Source organism: Lissotriton vulgaris, chromosome 6 (genome assembly GCF_964263255.1).
Source record: "Lissotriton vulgaris chromosome 6, aLisVul1.2, whole genome shotgun sequence".
In the NCBI taxonomy this organism is placed as follows: Eukaryota; Metazoa; Chordata; class Amphibia; order Caudata; family Salamandridae; genus Lissotriton; species Lissotriton vulgaris.
The window spans coordinates 63810908-63834622 of record NC_141694.1 but is presented as its reverse complement, the minus strand read 5'-3'; the positions used below and the strand labels follow the sequence as shown (position 1 = coordinate 63834622).

At 47.3% G+C, this 23715-nt stretch overlaps 1 protein-coding gene across 1 annotated transcript in view; it reads left to right on the top strand.

Moving 5' to 3' along the window:
* LOC147706789 (exportin-5-like) overlaps nt 1-23715 on the top strand; it is a 1247062-nt gene that overhangs the window by 189671 nt on the left and 1033676 nt on the right. The window contains exon 9 of the mRNA XM_086925922.1: nt 21263-21346. Coding sequence (XP_086782048.1) covers nt 21263-21346 — 84 coding nt within the window. The remainder of the gene's footprint in view (nt 1-21262; nt 21347-23715) is intronic.

Genomic DNA, 23715 nt, shown 5'->3' with positions numbered 1-23715 from the left:
ATTACGCTAAAAGCAGAGTAAAAATTGACTCACAATGGAGAGTCACCGATAATATTTACAATACAGAATAATCACGATAAAACATATAGTAAACATTTTTAAAACTTCTAAATATTACTAATCTGTACTGGTGTCTTGTATGTTCATGGAATTGACTAAATGCTAGAAAAACCCACTAGATTGATTTAGAAAGAGGGGCTTTAGTGCAAAACATGCCAAATAACGCATTCCATAGTTATACTCGGTGAACGTAATTCTGCCCATGTGGGCATTTTACTCCTATTGTTTGTGCAAACTCTGCTGAATGTGCAAAATACGCAACAGTAAAATCAATGTGCTACCAGTGTAAAAAAATAAAAATGTGTGAATAAAGTTTAGAGAAATATCTCCTGTTTCAAAATAGAGATTAGTAGAAAGTGTGAAGGTCAAGGGCAGTTCGATAATTGTGCAAGGTACAGCTTTGCATCTAAAGGTATGATACGATAGTGATGACAATAAGTACAGATTACAGGTAAGTGTAACAGTCCTCACTGTTGTTCAACCAGTTGGGCATCTTTGTGTCAAGCATTATGATGTACCTGGTTTCTAGTTTATGTAATAAGATCTCTATCTCCACCCCTTCTCTGAGGGGGAACACAATCTATAACGAAGTAAACTAGCCCAGTTGGGTTTTTCCCATGAGTTTTTTCAAAGTGCCTGCCCACAGGATACGTGGGGTCAGCATTGCTGATTGCTCTTAAGTGCTGCAAAATTCTTTTATGCACTTGAGGCCTTTGCTCCCTACGTATCTTAGGCCGCAAGGACATTCTAAAACATACACTGCATATTCTGACCTACAGTTGAGTTTCTCTCTGATTTTCATAGGTTTGGGAGACAGCGGTGTCGTATATTCTGTTCTACTGACATTATTTTTACAAGCTTTGCAGGAAGCACACCTCAGAAATCCCTTACTTCCTCCTAGCCACGAGCCCGTGACAACTTCAGGGCTACTTGAGACCAAACTATCCTGCATTGACCTGGCTTTCCTGTATGTTATGCTAGGTGTTTTAGTGACCAAGTTGCCAACTACTGGGTCGCTAGTTATCAATGACCAATTATCTTTGACTATCTTGCGGATTGATTTGTGTTGGTTTTATAACCAATGCTTAAACGTATTTCATTGGCAGATTTCAATTTAGTCATTCTAACATCATCATCCGCTGGACACAGAAGCATTATTCTATCCTGCCTATTGGCTCTAGTGATGGCCTCATCAATAGTCGCCATGTTGTAACCTCTGGCTCGGAATCTGATCTTACTCTCATTTTGGGCCTGAAGACATCCAGTTTCACTACTGCAGATTCTCCTGATGCGGAGCATTTCCCCGTAGGGTATGCTCTTAATTAGATGGGCTTGGTGGTGGCTGGTGGCGTGCAACACCGTATTGCCAGCTGTAGGCTTTCTTTAAAGCCTTGTCTGTAGTTTGTTGTATTCCACTACTATTTCCACATCTAAAAACACCACTGACTGCGCACCGATAGGTCTAGTGAGTTGAAGATTAAGGTCATCGATATTAAGTTGTTCAATAAACATAGTCACATCACTTGTAGAGCCATCCCATATGAAAAACAGGTCATCAATATACCTGAACCAACCTTTGACCTGAGAGTTCATGATGACATTGTGGTTAAGCATAAGGACCTGCTCCTCCCAATAGCCCATATGTAAACAGGCGTAACTAGGGGAGAAGCAGGCCCCCATAGCCACACCTCTAGTCTGCATGAACAATTGCTGAGAGAATAAAAACACGTTGTTTTCCAAACACAAAGAGATCATGGAAATAATCATCTTGGAATGTTCTTTGTATCTTATTGGTCTTTTGTTTAAGAAATGTTGTGTGGCCCTGATACCGTCTCTATGGTGGATGCTTGTGTAGAGAGCGGTTACATCCAAGGATACCAGGAGATAACCTGGTTTCCACACAAAACCAGAAAGTTTTTTCAAAAGGTCTCCTGTATCCATGAAGGACGGCAGACTTCTGACGTGCTCCTGCAGGAAGAAGTCAATGTATCTGGTAACGTTTTCCAAGAGGCTGTTTCGGGCCGAAATAATCGGCCGACCAGGCGGCTGTTGGGTGTCCTTATGTATTTTAGGGATGAAATATATAACTGGAGTAACCGGGAAATGGTTTTTCAAATATTTGAATTCCTCTATTGTCAATAAGCCTTTGATTCTCCAAGCCATTAGTTTGGAGTAGGTCTCGTTTTTGGCTTGTTGTACCTCCAGGGCGCTGGTTCTTCTATAGTAGTCTCTATCATTTAACTGTTTTAAAGCTTCATCCAAATACATTTTTCGTGGCCATAGTAAGACGTTGCCGCCTTTGTCAGATTGTCTGATCACCAGTTGTTTGTTGTTTCTCAGTTTTTTCATCAGGTTATGATACTGCATATCTCTGTAGTTGCGGCGTTTTGTAGCATTAGCATTTCTTACTTGCAACTCCTTGAGTTCAGATGCCACTCGATCATGAAATATGTCCAAATTATCCTTGACCATCACTGGACAAAATTTAGATTTTGGTTTAAAGGGAGTTTTGCAAAGGGCTAGCACTGGTTCCCCGCCCAGGGCCAGTTGTGTAGTTACTACATCTGCTTCCTGTAATTCCAAAAGTTCTTGAGTTAGGGCTTGTCCCATAATTGGGGGACCGCTTGATGTTAATTGGAGTCCGGGTGCTTGGGTGGTTGCAATAGTTTTGTGCACACTGTGATGTTTTTTCAGTTTCAATTTTCGGACATATTTGAATAGGTCAATTCTCGTGCCCGCATAGTCAGTCTCCTCGTGCACTGAAGGAGAGACCAAGCAACAAAATTGCTGTTTCGCCAGGGGTGAGCACTGTGTCCGTTATATTAACCACCGTTTTGGCATCTACTGTTATGGAATTTGGTTTTGTTGCCACTTTGCTTTCTGCTTCCTTTGCCTCCTTCTTGCATTTCCGCCTCTTGTTGCGCTTCCTCCTTTCTGAGCGCTTCCTGTTTTGCTGTTGGCGGCGGTTCCCTGGGTGCCTGAACGAAGAGTCAATTTTCGGTCCTGCTGGATCACTGCCATCTCCTGGGCCGGAGTAGATTTGCGAAACCCCGACCTTTGGTTGCGTTTGGCTTCTGTATCAGACTTGCTGTCCACCTGTGAACTATCCCCTGAAATGGATGGGGTTTCTGGGCGGTTATTACTAGAGGTTGGCCCTGATGAGGTAGCATTAGTTGTATCTTGTTTTTGTTGGTTCCGTTTAACACTATTGTATTTTTTAGAGGAGGTGAATATTTGCCCATGTTCATAATCTAAACGATCTCGTTGGAATTTGTAGGCTTTGCGTCTTTTTATTACTTCCTCTTCACGCTTCAATCGTGCATTCATTTCCTCACGATATTTCGTTATTGTAGGCAAACTTGGAATTTTCTCTATTTCGGCTTCTATCTGTTCTATTTCCGCCAACAGTTTTGTCCTGTCACTCCCTGCATATTGGACTAGGATTTCAATTAAGCGTTTCGAAGAGCCCAAATTACACTGTGCCCAGTCCGAGAGCATTTTAGGGTCAGGATCTTCGTAAGAGGGAGCAAGCATTATTCGGAAACCTCAAAGCACCCTGCCCACCTCTAAATATCCGGACAGGGAGCTGTGTTCCCACCATTTCGCCTGTTCTTTCTTACTATTTACAACAAGGGGTTCATCACCACCCCCTTTTCTTAATCGTTTTGTCCACCATAAGCGTGGAAGGGTATACTCGGACATGAGTCCCTTGCTCACTGTACCATCAGGATTCAAGCAAGCCGGGCCGAAGACGGCTGTAATGCCAGAAACCGGTCCCCGGAAGCTTGTTTCCTTTCCAGTAAAAGAATTGGCTTGGTAGTTTGGTCTGCCCTGTTCCCATGATGCACTGGGCCAGGGACAGACTAATTTGCATGTAGCCAGGTTCTGAGCTGGGATGGTGCAGTGAGCTAAAAAACGGTGATGGATCAAGCCCTGATCTGTTGACTGGGTAAGAGTATTCTGCTTTATTCAGAAACTCTGTTCATCACCACCCCCTTTTCTGAATCGTTTTGTCAAACTGCAGGTCCCAGCATGCATTAGTGGCGTGTTCAATTAAAAGGGCCATCGGAGGCCAATTGATGAATGAAAAGACTGCAGGGGACAGTGCAGCTGCTTGTAATGAAGGTGCTCCTGCGGGCCTCTGAAGAAAGGGAAAGGATTCCCTGAAACGCGTCAGGCTGGGGGACTTTACGAGGGAAGAGAAGCTGACTGTTTCAGAAATAAAAAAGTTTGTAACTCACCTGATCCGGAGTGCGGCCTCGTATCTGGGCAAGTTTTGGGAATCAAGTGTGCGCGGCGGTTCCGGCCGCGGAGGCTACGCACCGCCATTGAAGAACAGTGTGGTCTGCGCAGGGGGAGAGCTTTCCTCTTGTGATCGGCGGAACAGGCATCTCAATTGAGAGACAGTCAGAGTCTTTTCCAAACCTAATGGAGGGTTATACTTGTCCCTGAAATTTCGTAGGAGCATCAAACCCACTGGAGGGTTAAAATATGTGCATAAAGAAACTGCAGGTCCCAGCATGCATTAGTGGCGTGATTCAATTAAAAGGGCCATCGGAGGCCAATTGATGAATGAAAAGACTGCAGGGGACAGTGCAGCTGCTTGTAATGAAGGTGCTCCTGCGGGCCTCTGAAGAAAGGGAAAGGATTCCCTGAAACGCGTCAGGCTGGGGGACTTTACGAGGGAAGAGAAGCTGACTGTTTCAGAAATAAAAAAGTTTGTAACTCACCTGATCCGGAGTGCGGCCTCGTATCTGGGCAAGTTTTGGGAAATATATCTATATATCTATATATATATCTATCTATATCTATATATATATATATATATATATATATATATATATATATATATATATATATATATATATATATATATATATATATATATATATATATCCAACACTTCAGGACGAACCAAAAAGGAAAACCACCGGAAGATTTCATCAAGTGTCTTTCATTATTTATTCAAACAACTTGCCAGCAGTCAACTTGCTCGAGAAATTGACATCTCTGATTAAAGCCAGACGCGTTTCAGGATCTTAGCATCCTTTCATCAGTGGCAGCAGAAAGAAATGAAAAGGTTTGCTCTGCACACGGACAGTTTATATTCCAAACACCTGCTCTGATAGGCAGGGCGCTCCTGCAGCCTCATGGTGCTTGTAGTTCGTGCACCAATATTCCCCAGTGGGTGCGCTTTTCAGACTTTCATGACTGCAAAAATTAAAATTCAGGTAAGTTGATGCATTATTTCCAGAGCCGTGGCTGCCCTGCTTTATAGAAGTCCAAACACACTTGTGAAATCTCCAACCCTGAAATGGAACTTACTCTTCCTCCCGGTAATTTCAGCTTCGCCTGAAGCCAGCAGGGACCCGCCTTACAGCAGTGGGTTTTCCTCGCGGCTGTGCAAGCCGTACAAATCCAACACTTCAGGACGCACCAAAAAGGAAAACCACCGGAAGATTTCATCAAGTGTCTTTCATTATTTATTCAAACAACTTGCCAGCAGTCAACTTGCTCGAGAAATTGACATCTCTGATTAAAGCCAGACGCGTTTCAGGATCTTAGCATCCTTTCATCAGTGGCAGCAGAAAGAAATGAAAAGGTTCGCTCTGCACACGGACAGTTTATATTCCAAACACCTGCTCTGATAGGCAGGGCGCTCCTGCAGCCTCATGGTGCTTCTAGTTCGTGCACCAATATTCCCCAGTGGGTGCGCTTTTCAGACTTTACGAGGGAAGAGAAGCTGACTGTTTCAGAAATAAAAAAGTTTGTAACTCACCTGATCCGGAGTGCGGCCTCGTATCTGGGCAAGTTTTGGGAATTATATATATATATATATATATATATATATATATATATATATATATATATATATATATATATATATATATATATATATATATATATATATATATTTCACTGAAAGAACCATAGGTTTGACTATAGTTAGCTGGAACTTTTACTGACATAAAACCATTGAAATTCCCACGTTATAGTTAGTTGGACTCACTATAACTTGCGCGTGTAATGCCCTGCTGATATCACATATTACATCACTCATGACATGGTCAGTGACATCACTCATGACATCACTGATGTCAATTGCCAGCTAACTATAACTGGTGTCAAACCTATGGTTTTTTCAGTGAATTTCAATGGTTTTTTAATAGCATTTCTCTATAGGTATAAAAAGTAAAAACATTTATAACGAATTTTATATTGTATAATTATGTAATATCTTATTTTTTATTTTTTTTGGCCCCGGAACGCTCCCGGGCTGCGTACCGGTGAACGCACGGGTAAGCGCAGTGCTTTGGCGCGCCCCGGGGCGCGTACGGGGGAGCGTCCCATTAGCGCTATTCTCGCGTACGAAAACAACATCGTGAAGTTTCGCGTAACCGCGTGATGCATCATATGACGCACTGCGTAAGCGCACCTGGGAGCATGCGAGCGCATACGATCGCGCAACGTCCTGACGCGCTTACGCTATGCGCCCCCAGGCGCGCTCCGGGGCGCGCCTCGGGGCGCGGCCCGGGCACGTAGCGTAAGCGCGTCGGGTGATGTGACCTGAAAATAAAACTTTTTATTGGTACATTTCACTTTTGGTTTCCTAATGATGTAAGGCCAGGTCATGTGACCTAAAACTAACACTTTTCATTGGTTCAGAACAGTTTTCTTTTCCCAATGATGAAAGACCCCACCTTTTTTCCTCATTCTACCTTTGTGCTTTGAGAGAGGTAGACCTGCAGTTATTTCAGTCGAAAATGGCTACATTAGCTGCAGCTGCTCGATCTTCTGGACCACCACCACCACAAGGACCACCACAACTTCACAGTGGTGGAGATCAAGAAGAAGAGGAGGAGGAGGAGGAGGAGGAGGAGGATGAGGAGGAGGAGAGGAGATTCGTCCCAGAGGACAATATTACCTACAAACTTAAAGAGCACATCATCTGGCAATTTTTTTCAATCCCCAACGACAAAAAAAAACTAAATGCGCCTAAGGCAACCTGCTTAATATGTCATCAGGAGCTGTCAAGGGGAAATCCCAACAAAAAATACTCCTTTGGCAACCAAACGATGATCAGACACATGCAACGGAAGCATGCAAATAACTATGCTAGGGCAGAGGTCAGGGAACTGGCCAGAAACCCTGTCCAATCTTCTGCCAGCACCTCCCAAACCAATGTTTCCACCCCATCAGGACCGGAAGTTAGGGAGATGTGCTCCACCATACAAAAAAGTTTTCCAATTTTAAAATGCTTTGTATTTTTTGTGGACAAACAATATGCTATGGAGAGAAATGCATCACACTTATTAACCGTGCTTGGGATAACCACAAGTGCCCAAGGAAACATTAATTTTTTCCGCTTTTTTTTTTTGCTCCTGTTGAGCCCTTTAGAATTCTCCGTTTTTTGTTTCTCCCCTTAAATACAAAACAAAAACAAAAAAATGTTCAGAAAAGTCAAAAAAAGTAAAAAATGTTCAAAAAAACAATTAAAAAAATATAAAACAACAAAAAGAATAAAAACAGTTCTTTTTAGAACTACCTCTAATGTATAAAAAAAAAAGCAACTTTTTTGTGAAACTCTGTCATGCTTTTTTCTCCACGGTACGCTCCCCGGTACGCGTATCGGGGCACGTACCGGTCGCTCCTCCCGCGAAAATCGAATTTTTTGTTGTTGTTTTCAGCGCCGGGCCCTTTTATGTCCCCCACATCAAAATTAGGGGGTTGGGGGGGGGGGGGGGTCTACCCTGCCCCCTTTTGGTTATTTCCCCCTTTGTTTTTGGCCCCTCTTGTGTCTCTATCCTACCGAGACACAAGATGGCGGCCGCTCTGGACTGTTTCAAATGTTTACAGACACCCGAGAACCAATCGGCTTTCCGTGCGCACCTCGCGTGGCGCGCCCAGAGCGCTCCCCGGTGCGCGTACGGGGGCGCTGCCATAGATATATATATATATATATATATATATATATATATATATATATATATTTTTGAACCTAAATTACTCAAAATCCACTGGAGCACATATCTTGAGACATAGCAAAGGCACATCGGGCAACCAGTCCCTACAATTTTGCCAAGTTTGGTGGAAATCCATTCAGCCGTTCGGGCTAAAAGTGAGTTCGACCGCCCTATGGAAATTAACATGGAGAAAACACGTTTTGGGACCCCCCTTTTATCTCGGCCCCCGCTTTGTAGTGTAGTTCCTAGTTTCCCACTAGGCCCTGCGCATTGGAATAACATAAACAGTAGTATCGACGTGGAACTGGCTATATTCCAGGCCTCCACTGACTATGCTAAACTTAATTGGGTTGTGTTACCAACTAGCTCAGAGGTCACTGGAAACTTTCTTCTCTGCATAGGAAGTGATCAGCTTCCCTGGCACAGACAAGAAGGGATTCAGTTTTCCAACAACCGTGCAACATGACAACTTTGCTCCTCAGATCAAGAGTCGATCTCTAGGGTCGTGTGAAACAATAGACATAGATTTCACTCAGTCAGTCTGGTGCAGTTTACTTTCACAGTATGTAGAGAATAGAGAGACGGGCGTGTATCAATAAAGGTTAACATTTATTGAACAGTCTTTCTTCTCATACAAGAGAAATGTATTGCCACAATTGCAATAACTGTTATTATAAAAAGTACGTACAGTAAGATAAGAATTGCGAAATAGAACTGTAAAAGCATTGATATGGTTTCTTAGCCATACAATGGTTTAAAAGTAATAAAACATATATACAGTCATATATACATTAGGCTAACATACTCAACTGGTGCTTCTAACTAAGCCTACCCCGGTGTGCCTGACCTAAGCCTAACACGTGAGAAGGGGGAGTAAGTAAGTAGCTTAAGTTAAGTTGGTTTTGCCAAGGTTTGTTTCAAGAATTCTCGTCTAAGGGTTTAGTCAACACCATACCTCTGAATAGAATGATGGAGGATTGGTATCTCCTTCAGGGGTCTCTCTCGATATCCCAGTCACCTGCGAGGGTAAACTGGAAGCGCCGGGACTGGATTTCTCTGCACGAGAAATGCAGCGGCTTCTCTCAGCGCGTCGGGAGGAAGGAGGGGTGACAGCGTCCGCGGGCAGCTGGGCTGGATGTCTTCGCAGAGGACGGCTGCACGGCTCCTCAAGCGTACTGAACCACAGTTCGCGCTGTAGCGGCGATAATGGTAATCAGTAGCTTCACCACCACGGGATAGCAGGCTGCAGCGACAGAGTGCTAGTTTTTACCAACACTGGTCATGCAGGCAGCTGGCATCAGCAACAGGCAACGCTCAACAGCAGCTAGCTTCGCTCCCTGTTCACAACAGCTCACATTGCTTAAGGCAACGTTGGTAATATTTATACCTGACAGGTGCCGGGTTTGACGCAAGTTTGCTGGACATAAGACGTCAATTAAAGATGTCACTAGGAAGTGGCAGCTATCAGTTGCTCATTAGAGTTCTATTACTAATCAAAACATAGCAAGCGGGGATTTCCAGGTTTGCTAAGTTTTTATCTTGTTGAAGAACTCTGAGTGTTATCTAGGAATATCAGATAGTGACTGCTGCTCTGTCATTGCACTAATTGGTCGCAAAGGAAGTAGCAGAGAGTCATGCTGGAATGTGGCTCTGTGGCTCTGCTCGTGTGAGGCCAGAGATGACTTTTCAGAAAATCGCACTTGAACGGTTATGCCAATATAGGGAATAAAAGGGCTTTATAGCCGAATAGGGGCATAAGGTCACAGTATCGATCAGGAACCTAGATAAGCACATGACAGCTTGACTAATCCCCCCCCCCCCCCATATTTTCAGGGAAGGAGCGGAGCGGCCCACCTACTTTGAGAAATTCGCGAAGATTCGTCCACCGGCGATAAAGTTATTCCCAATAGAATGTTGCGGATTTCCTATGGAAAGTAGATCCTAACTATAACTACCTACTGGCGACTGCCAGTAGGTAATATATATATTTATTATAACCTCCGCAGATCTCGAACTTGACGACATTATGTGTTTTGACACTGAACAAGTGTCTTACTGATCAAGATCGATGAGTTGGCGTGACTGGGGAGACTGTTTCGATGTTGAGTCTGGACTGGAATAAAGCGCTGAGAAGACACCGATGGTGTCTGGATTCTCGATGTCTGGATAGATGCTGCTGACGGAGACTGGCGCCTTGGTGTCTGTTTTGCCTTAGCATTCGACATCGGTTGAGACAGTGTTGATGGCGAGTGTTGCTTTGACGTCGGCCTTGATCACCGTCTGAGACCGATGTTTTTACGTTGTACGGTTAGGCGATGACCCCGAACGTGACCGTTGTCCAGGTGTCGGAGTAGGTCAAGCCCTCGACGTGGATCACCACCTGGTTGACTTCAACGGAGGTTTTTGTCTGAACGTCGAGCGTCTGAGGCGATGCTTACAGAGACCTGTGCCTCGACCTTGAGCACTGAGCTGACGCCAACCGAGACAGACTCCTCGACATTGAACGTCGCCGAGTTGACGTCAACGGAGGCTGATCGGACACTGTGGATGACGACGATGAGTATACTTTGATTCTGTTTTTGGTGTAGTCTTCAACGCAGAGTGGTGTTTCGATGGCGGAGGTCTCGTCGACGGTGTAGGAAGGTACATCCTGACTATGGTTGCCCCCAACTTTTTGCCCTGTGTTTTAGCTGGTTTTGGACATAGTCGACCTGGGACCCTGCCAATCGGGACCCCATGCCTACTGCTCTCTCTTTAAAATGGATTCCATGTACCCTAGGTACATTTCCAATTGGTACTGGGCCACCCTATCAGACCCTGTAACTCAGGGCATGGGTGTACCCAGGGCTGCCAGGGGCTGCAGCATGTATTATGCCACCCCTGGCTGGCCTCCTAAATTTGACACAACTGGCTGCATGACAGCTGGGGCAAAGTCGTGTAATCACCCTTTGCTGTAGGTGTAGTATACCTATACCTAACCCTAAAATGGACACACAGATTCCTATCAGTCACTCCTATGGCAGGCCTTGACAATCCTGAAGGCAGAGTGCTTGGAATCGTGTGAGATGGTGCTCTGGCATGAGCTGAGCCTGTCTGCAGCTTGCGGAACCAAGTCCTAATCGCTGTTCCATGATATCGCATACCATATACTCTTAAGTGCATTATAATCCTCGCGGTTAAATGCTATCTTTGGTATTGCTTTATCAAAACATGTCGAGTAAGGTGTCATACGAATTGGAATACTAACCCCTCGCCAATTCTGGCGACGGGGTTAGCATTCCACCCTTCTAGAGGGACACGACATGTATGTAACTGTGAATCCCGGTTAAAGTTAACTGAAGCCTCAGCTCCACAAAATGGATGCTGCCACCACAGACACGAGTCTGACCTCCTGCTGCTGGGAGTCCTTCCAGCGAGGGAGGCCTGGACAAAGGGTTTCCTGTCCGGGGCGGTGCTAGCACCGTCCCAGACATGGTTTTGTGTATCCTGGGTAGGCAGGGCTTTTCAGGAAGGTGACTGCTGAGTGGCACCCCGGTGCTCACTACGCATAGGCCAGTCAGAACCAGTTCCAGGGGCACACCAGCCCCTGGCCTGGGGAAGTCCGGCAGGGGAGAGGGGTGTAACCACCCCCCTCCTGGTCCCACCCATAGGCAGGACCTAGTCACCGGGTCAGCCCCCTTTTTTAGTATAAAGATAGGAGCGGGCCCCCTGTTCAAATTAGATCATCTTTGGAATCAAGATACGACTTTCTTCTAAAGGACTTCACGATTTCTTCATCAAGATTCTCCCTTGTGGCTAAGGAGTAGTCACCCTGCATCAAGCGGGCACCATCCTAAAGAAACACTGCGGTCTGCTGCAAGTCCTTCTTCAAGAATCCGACGACCCAGCTCGACGAGACCCGGCTTCCCTGGCACCTCTGACCTCTACTCACCTCTACAGCAAAGCTGAGAACCGTGGGTGCGACGAGACCTCGAGGGACCGACGATCGCCAAGACTGCACGACATCTTTACTGCAAGCCCACCCTGTCCTCCACTGGTGAGTGCTTTGGGGTCCGAGAAGCCCCGACCCTGCGCAGCTCCAGCACCCAAGGTCAGCCTCCCTGCATCTCCACGATCTGCGTGGGGCCCTTCTGCTGTTTGCTGTGCACCGCGTTGTTTGGCTACTAGCCGGCTGGCTTGTGGCCTTCTGAACGACGCCCGACGACATCACTGCTGCTGGTCTGGTTGCTCCAGACTGGCCCTTGCTTCCTTCTTCAAGAGAGGCACCCCGGACCCTCCTGGTCCACTCCAGACGCCATTTTAGGTCCACCGCGTGGGCTTGAATTTGCCAAGGCTTTGTTGCCCAATCCTGGGTCCAGCGACGCCGACAGCTTCTATCTTCGTGGGACAGCTCGATCCTCCATCCTGGTCGCCGACAACGCCTCCTGGTCCGTGAGATCTTCGAGCACAGCGTCACCCACTCACCTTGTCGAGGTGGCTACCATCCGGTGCCCTCCTGGTGCCCACTGACTACTGGCTAGTAGTCTCGAACTTGGTCCCCTCTGCTTTCAGGTGTCATCTTCCATAGATCCAGGCTTGGATCCAACTGAACTTTCTTCACTGGTCACCGGCCAGCATCTTTTCTTCCGGCTCCTGGTCCGTCTACGAGGATTCCCGACGTCTTTTCAGACCTATGCAGCTGCAGCCCCTGGGCTAGGTAACTTCGGCATTTCGGTGCCCCAGCATAGCCTCACTATCCAAGGGTCAGAATCTACTTTCGTTTTCTCCCTACCAGGTCGGGTTCGCCCGAGAACACTAACTTTTCAATTCCTAGCTACCATAGACTTTTGTCCGCATCTCACGTGAGAGTGCACACACTGCACCCGAGTCCCCTAGGCCTCCTAGAAGTAATCTAACGATTCCCTAGTCAAGTCCTAGCGATTCCAAAAGCTATTAGTACTGTACTTACCTGCTAGTAATTTCGCATTCCACTTTCAGAGTATATGGTTTTCCGTGCCCCTCGGGCATTTGTATATACTGTGCTAACTTAAGTATTTTCGTAAGAGTTTTGTTTTGTGCTTAGTACCCTGTCCTCATAAAGAGTACAGGGCTGTTGTGATTTATAATAAATATCTTGTTTATTTTCATAACACTTGTGTGGTGTCCTTTCACTGGGTATTCAAGGGGTATATGTGTGGTATAACAGCTGGCTTAACACGCCCTCTCGAGTCTTTAGCCTTAGACTGCTCGTATCCACGCTACTAGGATAGCTGGTCTATAAGGTTGACTTACAACCAATCATCAATAAGGGTTGCTGGACTGATACATAGTGTTCACTAGAATAGTGAGCACTGCATATCAGGCCACCTTCTCACAGACGGGGAAACTCATTTCGACGCTGGAGGCATCTTCGAGAACGACAACGAAGGAGAGCAAAAGGCGACCTTACTTCTCAAGGTCTGAGTCTCCTCTGCTTATGCCTCACTGGGGATGTTCCTTTTTAGATAGATTTTTGCTTCTCTGAAAGACCATACACACAAATCCTCTCTCTCTCCTTGAGAGAGCGTCTAGAAAGGGTTTTACAGTGTTGGCAGGTGTCAGAGGAGTGAGACTTAGGAAGACCAAGTATACACACAAGGTGTGAATCAGTTTTGGCCTCCTTCTTGCCACAGAAAGGACAAGGGTCAAAAATAGAAGGCATGTTGTGACAGATAAAAGACAAGTTTCTGCCAGAACAATGGTATTACCTTACTGTACAGGATGAACGTCGTCGTGTGAACAGTAACTACCAGATTTTTAGAGAAATTTCTTGACAAAAAGTAAAAAATAGCAGAGATGAAAATTCTAGCATCCTGACTGAAGGAGCCGGAAAGAACATCTGACCTAGCGGTCACCCCAGATTCAGGTCGGGAACCTGGGGGGCATGGCTGCTTTAAAGGCATGGTGCCAGTTTATGCTAACAATTGATTTAATTTTCTGTTTTTGAATTCACAATGCAACCTAGGGGCTAGCAATGCCCGCTGTTTTGCAGATTAACTTTATTCCGGTCATTAAACTGAGTTCAAGTTATTCTTGTCCTCCTGCTTACCTTTTTTTCTCCACTTTATGGTTGCAAAAGCAGACGTTTCAGAGCATTGCTTAGTTTTTCATTTATGCCGAGAGGCTGGATTGGATTTGTGAAAAAATTATATATGTATATAGATATAGAGCTGTACATATTTATTTTCATATATAATTTCTTTATAAATTATGGGGTTTCTGCACATTGGAATAAATATTCAGTGCTTATGACTGATGAGGATACCCCTGGAAGAGAACCTCGATTACAGGTAAGTAGCTTGTTCGAGGCATGTGGGCTGCTGAATTCATATCTGTGCATAGATCGCCGCCTAGTGTTGGGTCCGGATGATTGCACATTGTTGTCCTGGAAGAGTCTTCGAAGTATCACGAGATAGGTGGCTCCTCCCCTGGACTACAGTGCGCATGGGCATCGCCTCCATCCCCAGATTGTTTTTTTCCGCCATTGGGTTCGGATGTGTTTCGGTTCCCTCTGTCGGAATCGATAGTTGTTTAACTTTCCTTACTTGAGACCAAAAGGTCTTTAGGACTCGCGTCGGTATTGTCTATCGTTCGGTTTGGTTTGTTCATCGGCTCCGAACACTTGCTGCCCTTCCGCGTGCTGTCGGCGCGGACGGGCCTACACGACGCTCCAGACTACTTCAACATGGAACGAACTCCGTTTAAGAGGTGCCCGGTGTGTGCCTCAAAGTATTCGCACCTCGACGTGCACCCAGTGTGCAATAGATGCTTGTCGCCGGACCACGACGAGGCCAGGTGTATGGCCTGCTCCAAGTTCCGGTCGAAGAAGACTCTCAAGCTACGTCGGGCCGCGAGACTGCAGGCCCAGTTATCGGCACCCCCTCCAGCGAACATCTTTGAAGAAGATGCTGAAGACGACACCATCCACAATGTTTCGGACTCTAACCCGGCGTCGGAGGAAGAAGACTACGACGCGGGAGACGAAGAGTTCGAGGAAGTCGTCGGAGGTAGGGGACGACGACGGGGCCATTGCCACCGTGGAGGATAGCTCGGGAGAGGAGCATCCTCCTACTGACTCCGGGGCCGAACCCCAGCATAAGGCCCAGGTCGAGGGATCGCCTTCGGGCCTTACCCAAGACCTCAATACTCGTCCCACGGCCCCGCCTCCGGGCCCGGCCACGGACATTGGTGATGCGCCACTCCCGGTACAGAAACCGAAAGTGAAGCCATCGGGGTCCACACCATCTGGATCGAAACTGAAAGTGCAAGTCGCACTGGTGGGATCAAAGGCTCCAGCGGCCTCGGCGCCGAAGAAAATAAAGATGGCCGCCAATCTCAAGAGCCACGCCAAAATGGCCGATCCGAAGACCCCCGTGTCGAAGCCGAAGGCGAAGACGCCCGACGCGGCTGCGTCGGCGCCGAAGCTGGTCGACGCTCTGAAGAGCCGCGTCGACGCCAAGAAGGTCGATGACCCTAAGAAAGCCTCGAAGAAGCGTCAGGACGACCCCAAGTCTCTGGCTGCACCGGTCCCTGTCGACAAGGCAAAAGGAGGTGCTGTATTGGCTCCGAAGACTGCGCCTGCGATCGCCGACCCGAATCCGGACTTGGAGGACTCGCTCAAGCCGGTCCGCCCCTCCCCCTCATTTACCCAGAAGGTAACGGAGTTCCTTCAACGTATTCGGAAGGAGGCAGTGGCTCTCGAGCCGAAGGATGTGACGCCGAAGCCTCCACAGAAACCAGCGAAGGCGCAAACGCCTATTCACTTCACGCTGCTGCCAAAGACGGCGCCGAAGGCTTTCGCTCCGAAGCATGGGGCCGGGGTGCCCTTAAAGCTGGTGTCTACGCCGAAAGCATCCCTGGTAGTGCCGAAGCCACGGCACCAGCCACTAGCGGACGAGGAGCGTCGAGAGGTTGTCATCGACTCCAACACCGGCAAGCTCTCTCTCCTTAAAAGGAAGATCACCCCGGAGCCTGTGTTGGAACATTTTCATATTCCCCTTAAAAAGAAGTTGGACTCCGCGGGTGCATCTGCCCCTATGGAGCCTGCATCTCCACAAGGTCTGGAGCTCTCACCCACTCACTCTAACGCTGGGGAGGGTGACGGGGACGAGGAGGACGAGTACAATTACCCAGCGTACTCGGATCCAGAGGATGTCAATGAGCCATGGTCTGCTGCAGGCGACCCTGAGGACCCTCAGTCAGGACATGAGCCGCAGCTTTTTGCTGCGAAAACTTCCCCAACAGAGGACTCTGCAGCCTTCAACGCTCTAATTGAGAGAGCTGCGGCCAATCATGATGTCGACCTCCATGCAGACCCAGTGGATGTCGATTTTCTTTTTGACACTTTCTCAGTGGCTGAAAAGACTGTCAAGACATTGCCAATGCTCAAAGGAGTGCTAAAGCATGCGCCTGAGGTTTTCAGGGAGCCCACCCGGGCAGGAGTCATTCATCCTCGTATTGACAAAAAATACAAGGCAGCGCCCACTGATCCAACGTACATCAAGGGACAGGTGCCACTGGACTCTTTGGTTGTCTCCAACGCACGTAAGCGGGCGAACTCACAGACCACGGGTGATGTTCCTCCCCCAGACAAAGAATCGAAGGTCTTTGAAGCTTCAGGGAAACGTATTGCTGCGCAGGCAGCTAATATGTGGCGCATTTCAAACACGCAAGCACTACTTGCAAGCTACGATAGGGCACACTATGACACCCTAGAAACCCTTCTACAGCACTTACCTGATCAGTACAAGGAGGGAGCAGAAATGTTGATTCAGGAGGGGAAGCTTATCACCAACGCTTCAATTAAGTGCGCACTAGACGTGGCTGATACCGCCTCCAGAGCTATAAACACTAGCGTGCTACTGCGTAGGCATGCATGGCTTAGAATATCAGGCTTTAAACCAGACCTTCAGACTACCATCTTAAACCAAACAGTTAATCCAGACCACCTGTTTGGGCCAGAAGTGGATGCAACCCTTGAAAAAATGAAAAAAGACACTGACACTGCTAAATCTATGGGTGCCTTACAGTCCCAGCAGTTTCGGGGTGGTTCCTTTCGCCGCTCCAATAACAGAGGCACCTCAAAGGGTCAAGCATCGCAATCCACGCAATACTATAAAAGCAACACCCAATCCTCGTACACCAACTAGGGTAGGGGTGGTTACCGGGGCAACAACGTCAAAGGCAGGGGACGTGGAAATAACAGCTCCAGGTCCTCCACCGCCAGCAAACAGTGACGCCTTGTCACTGCCCCCCGACCACACAACACCAGTCGGGGGAAGACTCCAGCAGTTCCTGCCTGCGTGGAAATCCATCACCACGGACAGGTGGGTCAATTCTCTTATCCAATACGGTTATTGTCTAGAACTCACTTCCACTCCACCGAACATACCTCCAAGACACCGTCCTATGTCCGGCGAGCACTTGCACTTGTTGCAGCAGGAAGTCCAAGTCATGCTGCAAAAAGGGGCAATAGAGCTCGTTCCATTGCAAGAAAGGGGAACAGGGGTTTACTCTCTGTACTTTCTAATCCCCAAAAAGGACGGATCCCTCAGGCCCATGCTGGACCTCAGGCCCCTCAACTGGTACATTCTGTCAGAGCATTTCCATATGCTCACGCTGCAGCAGGTTCTCCCGCTGCTTCGGCAAGGGGACTTCCTAGCTACTCTGGATCTCAAGGATGCATACTTTCACATTCCCCTGCATCCTTCGCACAGGAAGTACCTAAGGTTCACCATTCAAGACCAGCACTACCAGTTCAGGGTTCTGCCTTTTGGGGTCACCACAGCTCCCAGGGTCTTCACGAAGTGCCTGGCGACCGTGGCGGCGCATCTAAGACGTCAAAACATCCACGTCTATCCCTATCTGGACGACTGGCTCATTCAGGCGAAGTCGGAACAACAGTGCACCAACCACGTGTCCCGCACCATTCATCTCCTGCACGATCTGGGATTCTCACTGAATTACCCAAAATCCCATCTCCAGCCCGCCCACATACGGCAGTATCTGGGCGCGACAGTAAACACTCTGGCGGCCACTGCGCAGCCAAATTCAGTGAGAGTCGCCAGTATGCAGACGCTGATCCAAAGGTTCAGACCTCAGCACTCGCTTCCAGCGAAAGTGTTCATGCAGTTGAGAGGCATGATGGCCTCCTGCATCTTCATTGTCCCGCACGCGAGGTTGCATATGCGTCCGCTTCAGGAGTGCCTAGCACGTCAGTGGACTCAGGCTCACAGGCAACTAACAGACCTAGTGTTGGTGAGCGGTCGGGCGTACAACTCTCTGCATTGGTGGAATCCACAAAACCTGTGCAAGGGCCGACCGTTCCAAGAGCCTGTGCCACAGATTATCCTGACGACGGACGCTTCTCTCCAGGGATGGGGAGCGCATGTACTCCACTACACAGTGCAGGGACTATGGACACTACAGCAAAGGAAGATGCACATCAATGTATTGGAACTGATGGCAATCTTCATGGCCTTAAAGGCATTCAAAGTACATCTGTGCAACAAGGTCGTGTTGATCCAGACGGACAACATGACGGCAATGTACTACATTCAGAAACAGGGGGGCACACACTCTCCGCAGCTGTCTCATCTGGCTCAGAGCATGTGGAAGTGGGCCATTCAGAGGAACATTTTCCTAATGGCAGAACATCTCCCAGGCAAAGACAATCAGATGGCGAACCTGCTCAGCAGGCACAGCCACCAAATGCACGAGTGGGAGATACATCCATCAGTACTCCAACCGTACTTCCAAAGGTGGGTCATCCGGAGATAGACCTGTTCGCCACAAGGGAAAACGCAAAATGCCAAAGCTTCGCCGCCAGGTTCCCACACCCACAATCGCAGGGCAATGCGATATGGATCAACTGGTCAGGCAGATTTGCGTACGCTTTTCCCCCAGCACCTCTGATACCGCTGGTGGCACGCAAGCTCAGGCAGCACTCGATGACTCTCATCCTGGTTGCTCCAACGTGGGCTCGCCAACCATGGTACACCACGTTTCTGGAACTTTCCGTGGTACCGCATCAAAGGCTTCGTCTCACACCCAGCCTTCTGACGCAGAGCCATGGCGACCTTCAGCACCCAGATCCGCAACAGCTCAACCTGGCGATCTGGCTCCTGAAGTCCTAGAGTTTGGCTACCTCAATCTTCCCCCGGATTGCATGGAAATCATTCGGGAGGCAAGAAAGCCCACTACTAGAGCATGTTATGCGGCTAAATGGAAGCGGTTTGTCATTTATTGTGCGAACCACGACATTAACCCGCTGGATGCTTCCATTCAGAACATCATCTGTTACCTGTTTCATCTGTACCAATGCAATTTGGCGTATACTTCCATCCGCATTCACCTGTCTGCGATGGCCGCATACCTCCAGAATAGGAAGCGGCGGACATGGCGCGGGGGAGGAGCGGTGACGTGAGGAGCAGCGGACAGGCGGGAGGAGCGGCGGCTGAGGTAAGGGGACCCATGTCAGGGCAGGTGGGGTCGGGGCAGGCGGGGGCCCGGGCTGCTGGACAATGTCGGGTGGGCGTCGGGGAAGCCTGTTGTTCCCGGACAAGGTCGGGATGGGGGGGGGGGGGGGGGGGGGGGGGGGGGGGGGGGGGGGGGGGTGTGTGTGTGTGTGTGTGTGTGTGTGTGTGTGTGTGTGTGTGTGTGTGTGTGTGTGTGTGTGTGTGTGTGTGTGTGTGTGTGTGTGTGTGTGTGTGTGTGTGTGTGTGTGTGTGTGTGTGTGTGTGTGTGTGTGTGTGTGTGTGTGTGTGTGTGTGTGTGTGTGTGTGTGTGTGTGTGTGTGTGTGTGTGTGTGTGTGTGTGTGTGTGTGTGTGTGTGTGTGTGTGTGTGTGTGTGTGTGTGTGTTACATCAAGCATGTCTCTGTTCGAAAGATAGATGTTGATGCCAAGGTATTTGCTCTAACAAATCAAAGCATTGCCTATTGGATTCCTGCATGCGTTACCTTCGGACATAGGATAGTGAATCACTACCCGGGTTAAATGGCCTTAAAATCGATAAGTAGCATATTGGCAGTGGTATTTCTCTAGTCCATGTCCATTGCTGCTGCCTGGAAGACAAGCAGCTTAATTGGGGGAGTCTAGCTGTCCCAAAACAGAAGATGTCAACATTGTGCAGCTTCTTGAGGGTCTGAATCAAAGACTACGCAAGGCATAGAGACCCGCATTGAGATCCACTACACCATAGCTTGTTTGGTAGGCAGAAGACCACTGAAATCTAGCACTTGTGAGGCTACAAAGATGTATTTTTGGAGGTTCACTGGTGAACCAGTACTGTCTCTGTCCCAATGGAATCCTCATTTTCAAGTTCCAGAGCATCTTCATAACCCCAGTGCCATTTGTCATCCTTTTACCTGACTCTAACTGCCTTTTTTAGGAAACCATTTGAACCATCTCTGCACTTACAAAGGTTGCAGAGATCATATTTCTTCTTGTTTAAAAGGCGTCCCAAATCCTAAAATCTAGCTCCTACTGTGTAGTAGTGAAGTCTTGAGTCTAGTGAGTGTCAATCACTGGACTATTTTGACTAAAACTTAGTTTCCGACACACAGGCTTGTAAACATGGGACGTGCATCTCTGAAACTTCCACTGCTGCATCTCTTCTCCTAATCTTAATAACCAGCTGGGACCATTATTGTCTTTGAAGTAAAGCTGTGTCCTGCTTGACTCTGTTTACCAGATTCTACGTCACCATTGACCTGATCACTCAAGCTGTTATTCCCATAAGGGTGAAAATACTGACTTGAGCACAAATGAATGCCTGGGAAACAAGTTGCACAATTTGCTCTTAGGGCTCTGGCTACCATGGTTTGGGGCTTGAGACTCTGAAAAAATCCTGAAGTGCACCTATTTACTAAGTGGGATAGCCCACCTCTTGGTTGTGAGAAGGTGCATTAGAAGGTGAGTTGTTATGTAAATGAACTCCCCAGGAGCTGGTGTAGTTAGATGCTTAACTTTAATTCTTCTGATTCAAGTGCCCTCCGGGGATCACTGATGACTCAGACAGTCCATGACCTTGATAGGTATCTTAACAAGCAGGTCATAATAGTAACATATTCTTCAAATAGATTTAGTAAAGCAATTTAAAGACATTAGAATTTTATTAGATAGGTTTGCTAAGCTTCATTGCATATGGATTGTTATAAGTGAGTATGCAATTTGAAATTTGCAGTCTTTGATTATTTGCCACAAACATTTTTTTCCCCAGGGTTCCGATGAAGATGTAACGATACCCGATAACTTTCAGAAGTACCTTGATTCTTTACTGAAGTTTACAACGCATTCAAGTCTGGTAAGCAAACAGATATTTTTTGAAAAGCATCCAGTACTTTTAACCTCATTCCATTACCCTAGTTAATAATACAAATTTTTCCTTTGGAGCCAATAATTAAAGTTTGGATAGCACTTTAATCAGGCGCTTGCTTACCCTTCAGACTAGTGTGGATAAGCTGTTCATTTGCCCAATAGAAAACATTATTAATTTGTACTGTGATCAGTTACAAAATTGATACATGTTTACTAGCACTCATCCTGCTGTCTTCATGTGGCTTACTCCCTTCAACAAGACACCAGGCATGATTCATATCACTTAGTTAAAACATGCCTAGCTTACTGTGGTGAGCATGTGGGTGGAAAGGTGGCTGAGAATGAAATCGAGTGGGAGTGTTTGACCGGAAATGATCACCATGTCTCTCCAGCCCATCTTCCCTTTGCTATTATTTTCTGTCCACAGCATTGTTGAAGATGTTTCAATTGGAAATTTTGGGCGCCAACTGTCTATTTTTAGGAGCAAATGCTGCCTGTGCAGTTCAGTCCTATTCCTCTCCCACCATGACCCCTAGTTGTGCTTAAGAAGGCAGTGGGCTTCTTTCAAACATTCGAGAGGCACCAGGTTGGTGTTTTGGGAAAACTTTGAGGACATAGCTAATCCTGCCATTCGCTGCGAAGTGCTCTGTTGAGTCAAGCTTGTCTGCGATCTATTTTGTGAGAAGTCCACAGGAGTTGGTGAAGCTCTACTCGGAAAATCGTCATGTAGTTAATTGCCCGGAAGCCCTAGGATCATCCACTCACTGATGACCTCCCACACAAGCAAATACTCCTTTGCAAACTCTGTTGCATTGTTGTAGTTCAAACTAATGTGAATAGCTGGTGCTTTAGACACTAGCATGATGTATGTTAGTAAGACCACCTACAATTGCAGTTCTATACCTGAGAATACCAGAATGCCCTAAAGTTAATGGCAAATCTCTTTGATAGAGAATGAACGATTTACCTCTCTTGCCTCTCCTTTGCCTTCCTTTCTTCCTTCCTTTAGCGCCTTGACACCTATTTGGTTTAGTGCGCTTTACACATTTTATCCTATCCTATCCTCGTCCTTCCTTCCCTTCTTCCTTCCTTCCCTCTCCTCTTCTGTCACTCTCTCCCCTCACAGTTCTTTGTTCTTCTTATCTTCTCCATTTTATCTCTTTGGTGCTTGTTTCTGCTGAATCGCCCATCTCTCGACTGTCTTTCTTCCCGGTCTTCTCTAATGGCTTGTGGCCGTATTTCCTTCTTTTCTCTTCTTGATTGTCTTTATTCACTCTTTTTTAGGTCTCGCTATTCCATTCCGCAAGGAATAAATAGCGACAATTATAGGGTTGCATCAGGAAAGCTAAACCAGCCGGCGGATTTCCACAAGTGCATGTGATCGTGAACGCGCATCCGCCTGCTGGTTTAGCTTTCCTGATGCAACTCTAACCGTCACTTCAAAGGGATCCTCTCCGCCCCCGGCTGCACACGCTTTCTATCCGCCTGTCTCGCGCGTCCACTTCAAAGCCATCTGTTGCTTCCCCAGCGTGCTGCTCTGCCTCACTAAGAAGGAGGCTTCCTTGTTCCTGACAGGCAAAACTTTCCAATCCCAAGATGGACTATTTAGTTTCCAGTTCCCGTTGTTTATTTGTGTGTCAAAATCAGCCCTCGCTGTATCACAACCCACTTGAAGTATGTCAGCAACATCAGCGCCCCTCGTGCATTTATTTTTGTCCCTGTCTTTTTCGTACGATCTCCCGCGTTTGTATCTTTTGGAATTGGGTTCACTCCAGCTGTGTTGCCACACTGTACTGAATAGTCCCGAGTTCCTTCAAGCCTCCACTGATTCTTCAACCTTTTACAGCATTACTGGAGGTATTTTCTGCAATTGGGCTTTTTGACCAGAATCTGTGGACCTTCGTTAGACACGGATTTCTTCATATATGTAGTTTGTGTGAAGGGCGCAGTGGCCTTACGTCAGGCAAGCCCTTCCATGGCCTAAGGAGTTCTCTTGCCATTCAGCGCTCAGCAGGAGCTTCGCAAGGAGGTGTTTACATATGTGAATGATCCCACTGCCATGCATGACGCACTACTAACAGCAATATGTAAATTTATCTCTTGGCAGTGTTGAAACACATTCCAAAGGCAACAGCCTCGACATGACTCTGGGCGCATTCAGCACTCAGAGGCTTCTCCGGGAGGAGTCTGCTCAGTTCTGTATTATTATAGCATAACTCTGAACACAGAAAGTGCATCATTTGGGATACGATTACAAATAAGTGCCTAACACTATGTTTGAGATCTCTGCAAAAGTATTTCTTAAAAATACAATAACTCAGTGGGCACATCAGTAAAAAAACATAACACTGGTTT